The sequence below is a fragment of the Micropterus salmoides genome, unplaced genomic scaffold, assembly GCF_014851395.1.
Source record: "Micropterus salmoides isolate LMB-PRFRI ecotype aquatic unplaced genomic scaffold, ASM1485139v1 Ms_hic_scaffold_23, whole genome shotgun sequence".
Lineage (NCBI taxonomy): Eukaryota > Metazoa > Chordata > Actinopteri > Centrarchiformes > Centrarchidae > Micropterus > Micropterus salmoides.
In genome coordinates, this window is record NW_024041484.1 from 18,075,523 (window position 1) to 18,085,772 (window position 10,250).

Here is a 10,250-nt window from a genome sequence, read left to right on the forward strand (position 1 = left end):
AGTCATTTGAAGACATCAAATTGGACTTTTTGGACACTTTACTATTTTCCCTACAAATCAAAATATTCATCAATTAAATCAGTGTTTTGCAGACACAAAATGACCAAACGAAAGAGCTTAGGCACAAGCCATTTATTTGGCATGTTTCCAAAAAATCTTACTTACATTTTGACTGTCAAAATATGTCAAAACGTGATTATCAGTAGCTTTCTATAAATGGTAATTCAAAGCCCTATACAGCATTGTATGTAGCAGTTCTCAGCCAATTATACAGTTTTTCCATCGTTATTTAAATGGTGGGTTCCAGTAGCCGTATGCTATCTTGTGTTAAGGATATGTCAGTCAGTGTGTCCTATTTACTACAAGGGCCATGCAAATTACACAAGCTACAATTAACAATGTTCAACAGCAGAGGACAAAAGCATTCTTACAAACATGAACAAAATACAGAAAGTCTAACATGGACACATCGTCAACTTAGAGGCAAAGGTTCAATTACAGTACTTTCAATCCAAAGCTGCCACGTGCAGTTTCTAACAAATTATGTTCAAAAAGGTAACTAGATGACTCCACAATATTGCAATATGAGGACATGTTAATTAGGGATCTTTGGACTAAGGCATAGAGTGATGGAGTAAACAAATATTTGGTCATCAAAGGATCTACATCTTTGACTTTGCCCTCTTTTAGTGTTTCTTATTTAACAACTCCTGAGACAGATAAACAGTACAGGAATTGCTCAGAGATATATTAATTCTGTCACCAATCGGGGCTTTAAAAACCCTTGTCCCTCTGCACAATTGAGATATCCAAAGAAGCATTTTTAGCATCATGAAAAACCTTTACCTAAATGCTAAAGCACAAGCCGGACACTTTCCCATTGCTTTAAAATTTTAAATCCAAACTCATCACTATATCATGACAGAAAGATCTGGACCTTGGCAGTATGCTACAGCAACAAAAACATCACTTTGAAGGCTTTAAAGGGATAGGTTACATTCACATTTTAAGTGGACGTGTGTTGTTGTACAGAGGGGCCTGAAAGCTACAAAAGAAGCCCGCCATCGCATCAGCAAATACTACCCTTCAAAAGTGCGCCATTAAACACCAAAAGGGGCAATGTAGAATGTCACTGCGGATGTATAAAAACAAATACCTACAAAAAAGCAGCTACAAATTCAAACTAAAACATCATAAATATGGACCCCTCAAAATTTAGTAAATCTACAGATTACAATGATGCCCATGTTCGTGATTACAACATCTTAAAGTGTCTTAATTCCAAATAACTGGATTGAGAAAAACAACAGAATTTAATACATAGTGCAACTGACCCACATCGAGCCGGGTCATCATCGTGCTTTAGTGAGTTGATTGCTTTTTTTTTTTTTCTAAAGGAATAGAGGAGAAGATTGATACCTCTCACATCTGTTTGTTAAATGTAAGGCTACAGACAGCAGTTGGATAGCTTAGCTTCGCATAAAGACTGGAAACGGTGAGAAACAGCTAGACCGGCTCTGTCCAAAGGTAACGAAACACACTTACTGTACAGATATCTCAAAAGCTAAATAATTAAAACATGTCTAATTTGTTTAATCCATACAAAAAGCCAAAGTGTTGGCAGGCGGATTTGTTGCCTTCAGACAGAGCCAGTCTTTTCCAGACTTTATGCTAACCTAAGCTAACCGGCTGCTGGCTAGATCTTCATTTTAAAACGTACAGATGTTAGAGTGGTATCGGTCTTCTGATCCAAAAATCAGCAAAAGCAAAAGAGCATATTAAAAAAAATCATGCCAACTTCATGCCATCTTGTTGTTCAACCTACAGATGCATGGCCTAAGAAAACAAAAACAAAACGTAATTATTACTAGATAACTATTCGCTAAGATAATGAAGCTTATGTACTTATGAGGCAGATTTCAATTTACTCAACTGATAGGCAATTGGTCCCCCCCACCCCCAAGGCCTCAATCAGGTTTTGGTCCCGTCTATGGAAGAGCAAACATAAGTGCACTTTGGGGACGGAAAGGACACTTTCAAACCTGTGTGAATGTCTAAGCACGAGTATGTTTACCATGTTTTTTGTCTCCACCATTTAGGTTTTTCTCACTTCATCAACTAAAAGAAATCAAATCCCTCCTTCAAAACTACAAACTTCAGACTGCTACATACAGTATTTCTAAATATTTAAACCCCAATAACCTAAAAGCAAACTAAGTAATTAACTGCAAATGAAGTTTCTTTATGACACAATACACATAGATCTCCCTTCAAGATGCCTGCAGAAAATATTGTGCTTCAGTCATCTTAATCATATCTGTATATACAAGATCTAATAAAAAACTAGATATAGATGAATACAGGGTTATTTGGGGGTACGTTTTGATGCAGAGATGCCCACAGCACTTCTATCACTCCCTGGATGAGTAACCGCCACTTGCTGACTCTGTTAAACAGAGGACGACTATGAGGGCAGTGGATCCAAGAGGAGGCTCGCCATGACTCAAGAACTGTAATGGTCCTAGACAAAAAAAAAAAATACAATATTAGAACTTGATGTTTAAGATGTTTATGAGTTTGTTTCAAGTGCTGTATTTCGTACCGACCTGAATTGAGCTAACTACGCCACTGGCCATGACAGAGAGTCTTCCAGCGACTGAGCGCACTCCCAGTTTGAGCTGTGACATGTCAGGAGCACTGGGCAGCACGTTGGTCAGACGGTACGAGCTCGCTGTGAACACAAGACGAACAAAGAGAGTCAAGCAGACACACATACAGAGAACAGCAGGTCTCATGCAAGAGCCACTCGCAGATTTGTTCTAACGTGACAAACGTTTTTTTAGAGAATTTGTAGAGTACGAGTCTTGTACGAACAGTCTGTCTCCACAGACAAGACACTTTTGACTTAAATACAATATCTAATAGGGATGTATCCCAAAATGAAAATTCTTGGCAGTATACTTGGTAGTTTACAGTATTTAGCCTTTTTCTTTTTTTTTTAACCATAGCATAAATTTAATAGTCAAATTGTACCTTTTACTCAGCGTTTCCCCACAGGATTTGGAGAGACTATAGGGTTGAGTCCAAGGCCTGAGATGGTCCAGTAAAGTAAATTACATGTGTCCATTTACTTTTAATGGACACATGTAATATGTTTTATACTTTCTGTGAATATAATCCAATTAATCTTATTTCCATCCTGTATAGACACCTTATTTTGAAAACCGGACGTTGTCACATGTGTATCCTCGCGCTAAATTCATCAAGTCTGACCCAATTTGATAAATAATGTTGTATGTGGTTCTCGTATGGCGTAACATGAAGACTTCACAGCCTCTCTTCAGGTAGGACTCTCATACTGCAACACTTGTCTAGAGAGAAAATGACAGGATAAAGTTGCTAACCTGTCTGTCAGGTCGCACTGGTCTGTTTCAGTGGATTTACCATAAAGGCTTGAATATATGTGCACTCCAAATTTAGTTGCAGCTAGCTTAATTGCCTTCTCAATAAACGAGTGACAAACACTCAAAGCGGGTCAGACCGTTTGTTGCCTTTTCTAGAAGAAGTCTGCTACAGATGGAGAGGATGTGCTAGGAGACAATTAAGCAAAACAGTGTCTGCAAGCAGCAAGTCTTTCTCAGACATTTTAAAATCCTTCCACACTGCCGACATGTCAACGTAATTGTTTGGTAAAATTTCTTTGGTCTTTGACTTATCAGGCCGAACACCGAAAGTGCTTTTTTGCTATTTTCGGCTGATTAATTTCGTTGGCCGAACATTCGGCGCATCCCTAATATCTAACATTTCAGTATTAATATAAACAACTAGGCCTATGTTATATATATTTTGATGAGTTGTGTACTTAACATTATCCCAAATGTTTCCAACAATGTTTAAACGTTTCATTAGGCCGCCTGTCAATGGCGTCCTATCCTCTTTACCCCTCTAGGAACTCTAACTTCCAGGAAAACACGGTATTTGTCAGAGTCAGGAAGGAAGTCGGCAAATGTGACTGAAGGTAACATAAAACATTAATACATTACCTTGTCCAAGAACATGATTGACCCTGAAATCATCATCATCATCATGGTGTGGCAATTTACTAAGAGGTTAATTTTTAATGAATTGTTGACATATTTTGGCATGGCAACTTATTTCACTTGTTACTAGGACAGTTATTTCACTCTCACACTCCAACAGTGTAACGTCAGATAATATATCCACCTGCCATCTACGTCACAAACGGTTTTGATTTAGCATGTTTTGTTTTTAAATATCTAACTTCACATTAAATCTCATTACTATTGTCACAGTACAGATAGCACTGCTCTAATGGCACATTGTTGGGTTGTTTTAAAAAAAAAAAAAATCTTGGGTAACATTTTTGTCAATAAAACCCAAAAATGAAGCAGCCTTATATAGCAATTTGGGGATAATATGAATTCAAAATGTTCCTGCATGATGCTCAATGTGTCTCTACACAAACATTTATTTATATGTATCAATAACACTAATTTATGTGATAAGTATAATATAAGAACAGTTTGTACAAAGCCAGTGATTGTGAATTGGTCTCTTACCAGTCTGTTTCTTTGGATCATCAAAAAGGTCTGCTGAACTTATAGAGGCGCTTCCAGCAAATCTTTCCAGTCGTGTTTTGGCCTCGTACTGAAGAAAAGAAATACAGGACATATTTTTAAATGTTTAAAACTTTTCTCATAATCAACTAGAGGTCTTCACAGGTGTTCACTCAGTCCTGAGAGGCCAAGGAACGGAAACCACGTCAATTTATCTAATATCCGAGTGGATACAAATGCGTTACGGAAGAACCAGTATCTGATCATGTGGTGCATCATAATCACTGTGGGAGAAAATGATTTAGGAAATCAGTAGCTTATGTTATTTTCGAATTAGTTTATACGATTTTACATTTATTATTAGGACATCATAATTACACTGATGCTCTTTTCAACCACCTCAAATTGTTAGTGCTGCTACAGGTGCTACTGCTGCTACTGATCAGGTCTAATTATCCTTGTGACAAAAATATTTAATTAATTAGATAGGTCAGGTAGGTCATGTCCAAAAGTCAAGATATCCAACATGAAATGAAAATAGTCTAGTTTTAGTTATTGTAACTTTAAAAACTATATTGATCATCTACAATAAAAACCACAGAGTATGCAAGTCAACTTTAAACATGCACAACTCAGAATATACAGTATGCACAACATGTGGAAAGGGGAGGATGCATGTTGTCATTGTGTACCTCAGAGTTATCTTGTTTTCCAAAGTACATGTCGGAAGAGATGGCTTTCACATCTCCAAACTTTGTCCGTGCTTCTCCTGTGTCTGAGACTGGTACTGGTTCTGGTTTTCGTCTGGCTGTGGGTCTGATAAACAATGATTACAAATGGAAACAATTATGATATGATGCAATAAATCACACTTACCAATAGACATAGATAGACAGACAATAGATATTCTATTCAGTTGTCAAGTGTACACCTCATATAAACACTTTATTTTAACCAAATTTCAAAAACAAACTGTGCATCACATAGTATAATACAAAAATCCATTAGATAAATTTGTTTAGATTTATTTTCATGTGTAAAACATGACTTAATTTCATTAGTTTTAAATTCCTATTGCTTGAAAAAAATCATTAAACAGAAATTCAAAAAAAATGTAAAATGAAATCATGTGATCATTATTTGATTCCCCCCAAAAAATTGATAAACAATAACATACACTGCTTTGCAAAGAGTGTAACAGAATAAAAAGTTTACATTTCTAATGTAACAAGCAACAATAGTAAGTTGTGAAAAGGCATGTCACAGTCACAGCAACAGGATGTACATGACATTAAAACCCACAATATCTTACCTGTCATTCAATGATGAAATAGTGGAGCTCATGAAGAAATCCGGCTCTGGTTTCTTGCTCTTCTTCATCCAGCCTCCTCCGTCATCCCACCCAGAGGAGAAATTATCTGAGGTTTCTGTTTGATCCTCAAACCGGGACATGACCCTAAAGAGAGAACAAGTTCAGAATAATGTCATGTGAAGAAATGTTGTGCAATGTGTGAGAGCTGAATCAGCATGAAAAGGCAAGAATATACTACATGTAATACTGTACCAATGCAGAATATTGAATAACCCTTTTTTAACAGCAACAGTCGATTGTTTATCCCTTTAAAAACTGTGCAATAAAATAAAAAGAATTTAAATTTACTTATCTTTTTCAGAAAAAAAAATTTAATATAACATGTCAAAAATAATATTAATAATACCAGTAAAATAAATCCTGTACATAAATACACTTTTCTTTATCCGACCTTGAGCTGAAGGACCCCTCATCATCATCATCCTCTGTGAACCGTCGTCCTTTGGTGGTCTTGGTCCCCTTTGGATTCTCCTGCTGGATGATGTGCATGTCCGATGTCACAGAGTGAGACACTCCACTGCAGAGAAGCATAGAGACAGAGCGATAATGAGATCAAGAAACAGAGAGACGAAAACTAATTCTTAAATCGGCTACAGGATGACTAGTATTTGTCTCTTCATCATCATACCTCCTGATGCCTAGACCCATGCCCAGTCTCTCAGCTTGCTCTTTCTTGTTCCCCTCCAATCCCTTCAACTTCTTCTCCTCCATTTTCTTCTGCTGCTCAAGATCTTTACAGGTCAGTCGCAGCGATGGAGCGCTGAGGAGGAGGAAGACAGGTGAGTTTATCAAAGAAATGACTAGAGGAAAGTACAGCAGCAAACAGAAAACACAAATAAATACATATACTGACCACAAAAAAGGGTAGAAAAACATAATACATTATAAAGACTGACAAAGTGAAAGTAAAGACACGCACATGGATTCCTCATGTTGGAAACTCTTCTTGCCAACAGGAGTGCCGTCTTCTTTCTCTCTGAGCTTGTCGGCAGCTTGAGCCTTCTTCTCCAGCTCTGAGAAACTCTTACTGCTTACCTTCTGAGCGCCCAGACCACCCTTCTTAGAGGCCAACTAGAAGCAGACACATTTTACAAAACAAACTATGAATCGATGAACACACATACAAAACAAACTGTGAATACATACTTAGTTTAGAATGATATAAATGAGTAAATACTGTTTTCTTGGCAGCAGTTGGCTTCTTCTTAAGAAGAGACGAAGCCTCTGGTGAGATTGAAGGACAGTGAAGTTACATGTTGTACAGTTTAGAAATATCTCAGATATAAATAAATGGAAATAAAAGGAAAACATGAAGAATATAAGCCAACCTGGATTTGCTTTTGGAGAAACACTCAGCATCTCCACACTAGGACCCTCCTCTGGATTATCTGAGAACATTTAATGTATATATGATGAGCCACATAAATGGGATCAATACAACTAGTGCACGTTTGTATTTTGTGGTTATATTGTTCAGGAGAAACAGTGACAGTGAATACCATTATTGTCTTCCTCTTTTTCCGGGGTTAAAGGCAAATCAGATGTGGGGGAGCTCAGACACATTTTGGCCGTGTTCACAGTTTGAGGAACAGCCTGGGCATTAAACAGACACACATAGTGAAATTACCAATCCCTTGTCAATGTGTAGGTATTCAACAAGCAGATATGTGGGTAAAAATCACACTTAAAATAAGGCAAGCACACTGTTATACCTGTGAATGCAGACTGAAGAAATCCACCTGCTTGTCCTCTGGTGATGTTGGGGAGAGAGGAGCCTGACTGTCAAGCCACAACTATATGAAAGAAAAGCAGTAAAGGGGATACAGCCATGTATTAGAGATGTATCATGCAAAGTGTGATAAGCAAATAGGCACTACCCAGGAAGCCAAAGTTTCTGTTGGAGGAACCTGGAAGTGTAGAAAAACTGTATTACCTCAGTACCATGGCGTCTGGTGGCTTGCGTGGCTAAAGTCTTTATCTTCTCTCTGTACAGCTGAGCAGCTCGGCTGTTGTACTTGGCATTGGCAGCACTGGATGTGCACCCATGTTGATTGAAAAATGCAACCTGCCATATGAAGGTCAGAGCAGACACAGGAAAGCAGACATGGAGAATTAAGTTAAATTAAATGTGTGTCATGCAATGCTGGGATTTCAATCTGTTGATAGTGTGCTGATATTCTGCCTACAGGTACTGACCGCACTGGCATTGCCTCCCACTTGCATACATCTTAGCTGAAACCACGACCAATTGAAATCCAGCTCAGTCGACCTGTGTAACACAACAATGTCAGGATTTGAAAAAACTTTTCTTCAAAGATTTCAGTGTCATTAAATGGGTCTGACAGGGACAAACAACATCTCAGCTTCAAGAAGAAATATCTCCCTACCATTTTACTATCTGAATTGTTCTATTAATAAACTTGTTTTTTCTAATTATGGAATATTTCTAAGCTCATACATATTCATGCTTTTGCGTTTACTAGATTACTATAATTCTTTATACTCTTGCCTCTGCCAAGAGTTGCAGAGGCAACTAGAATTCAATGTAAAATTTGAGATGTTATCTATCAGGCTCTACACTGTAAAGCAGTCACCATAAATTAATTTAAAATGTCTACCGGATGTAACCAGAATGAAGATAGAATGAGTACTTGTTGTTATTGCCCCTAAACTTCTCACTATTAAATGATCAAATTCAAATCAATTTAAAATTATATTTTGTTACTAACGTTACCTATTTGGTATTACTTCCTAAATGCTTTTATTGTGGTTCTGAAAAGTGTTGTTAAGATTTGACTTACCTGATAAAGGACAAGTGCACTCCAAGAGACCTGTGTGTCCCAGAGCAATCAATACATAAGAATACACCATAGGTGATGCTGGCCCAACTGGGGTTTTTAACTGAGCAGTCAAAACAAGCCTGGGGGGTAAAAAGCACAGAAGATGCAGAAAAAAAAGCTTAATCTTAAAATTTAAACAGATAGAACAACTGACATTGTTTTGAAACAGTTAAAACTGAAGTTGATATGGATCATGAAATCAATTAAAGAGACGTGGAAGCAAACAATGTGAACTGTGTCAGGTTAAAACAACAACTGTGTAATCGTGGAGGTCTGAAGTACATGTTGCCTGTGATATTAAGTTAGCTAGATTGCTGCTGATTCAAACAGCTGTTGGCAAAGTCAGTTGAATTTCGCAATTACTTTATCTTTTAACGGTATAAAATGCACCCTTCCCTTTTTGCTTATCATTCAGGATGTATGCGCAGCAGTCTCACATATTTCCTACGGTACGTTAGCAAATTAAGCCTAAACAAACACGGCTAATGTCAGCTGTCAACGTGTTGCTAGCTAGGCTGTCAACCACTTCGCTAGCGTTACGTCTGGTTACAAGCCACATGTTTTCCGACATATTATTCATATATAACAAATGCTACTAGAGCACAATTGGAGTTTGTCAACAAATTTTAAACATGACGTATCTGGTAAATGTTAAATTACTATGGTACGTTAAAGCTAGCCTTGGCGTTTCTCAAAAGTGCGACGTGTCAGATATTTAACGTTACTTCAGCTTACTTCCTTGTTAAAGATATTAACGTTAGGCAATCTGAAACGCTCACCTTATTCGTAGGAATGGAGCGAAGTCGCTTAAAAATGGCTGAAATTTCCTGCTTGCTGGGTTCGGACATTTTTCTATCTGTAGGTTACCTGGCGTTTCAATTAATAGCGTGAACTAACAGCTGTGTTTTTCCGGTTTACCTCAATAATAACCGAATACGACACGTCGGTAGGAGAACATCGCTCTGATTGGATACAAATTACGCGTGGTTATGTTATTGTAGCAAGGGCTTCTGGGTGATGAAGTTCACCTTCACATCGGAAGCTCCAGTTGTGTTTTCACAGTGGTGGAGGAAGTATTTAGACCCGCAGCTCAAGTCTTAAAAGTAAAAATACCTGGATGGTCATATGTTTGTATACATTTAATATAAATGTAATTACTGTTCAAGCTTTGGATTACATCAACCTTTAATTCAAGTTTAATTTACTGCATCAGCTTTTTATCGCTCTACATAAATTACACAAATATAAGTAAAATCACTTACCCCTCTGCGTTTTTAGAGGAATGTACATTCCATCAGACAAATATGAAGTAAACACAAAAATATTATTATACAAATATCTTAAAATGTGTGGAATTGATGTACAAAGTTGGACAAGCTTCCACCACTTGTATGATTCTAAGGTTACATCTGGTAAATTGAATTTCATTAAGTGAAATTTAAGTATGTTAGTATGGCATTT

General features: G+C 37.3%; 1 protein-coding gene across 2 annotated transcripts; it reads right to left on the reverse strand.

The window, feature by feature from the left end:
* Positions 1 to 117: 117 nt before the first annotated feature.
* On the reverse strand, positions 118 to 9,725 carry arfgap3 (ADP-ribosylation factor GTPase activating protein 3). 2 transcript variants are annotated; one of them, XM_038739243.1, is made up of 16 exons: positions 9,569 to 9,725; positions 8,751 to 8,869; positions 8,146 to 8,218; positions 7,883 to 8,014; positions 7,662 to 7,742; positions 7,449 to 7,542; positions 7,278 to 7,337; positions 7,127 to 7,173; positions 6,869 to 7,020; positions 6,578 to 6,709; positions 6,341 to 6,466; positions 5,890 to 6,033; positions 5,270 to 5,393; positions 4,581 to 4,668; positions 2,607 to 2,731; positions 118 to 2,521 (listed from the first exon to the last, which is right to left on the reverse strand). In XM_038739243.1, exons 1-16 carry the CDS (start codon positions 9,635 to 9,637, stop codon positions 2,504 to 2,506), a joined length of 1,584 nt encoding a protein of 527 aa, XP_038595171.1. In that variant the 5' UTR covers positions 9,638 to 9,725; the 3' UTR covers positions 118 to 2,503. The 2 variants fall into 2 exon arrangements, with proteins under 2 accessions (XP_038595171.1, XP_038595170.1); XM_038739242.1 differs by lacking the exon at positions 118 to 2,521 and having other exon boundaries at positions 2,583 to 2,731.
* Between the last annotated feature and the right edge of the window lie 525 nt (positions 9,726 to 10,250).

Excerpts from the sequence above, each read along its gene's own strand:
- arfgap3 (XM_038739242.1), bottom strand. The coding sequence starts at position 9,637 with ATGTCCGAACCCAGCAAGCAGGAAATTTCAGCCATTTTTAAGCGACTT. Across the intron at positions 6,710-6,868 it reads TTCCAACATGAGGAATCCAT|CGCTCCATCGCTGCGACTGA; the intron begins GTGCGTGTCTTT and ends CCTCCTCCTCAG. Across the intron at positions 6,034-6,340 it reads GAGGGGTCCTTCAGCTCAAG|GGTCATGTCCCGGTTTGAGG; the intron begins GTCGGATAAAGA and ends TTCTCTCTTTAG.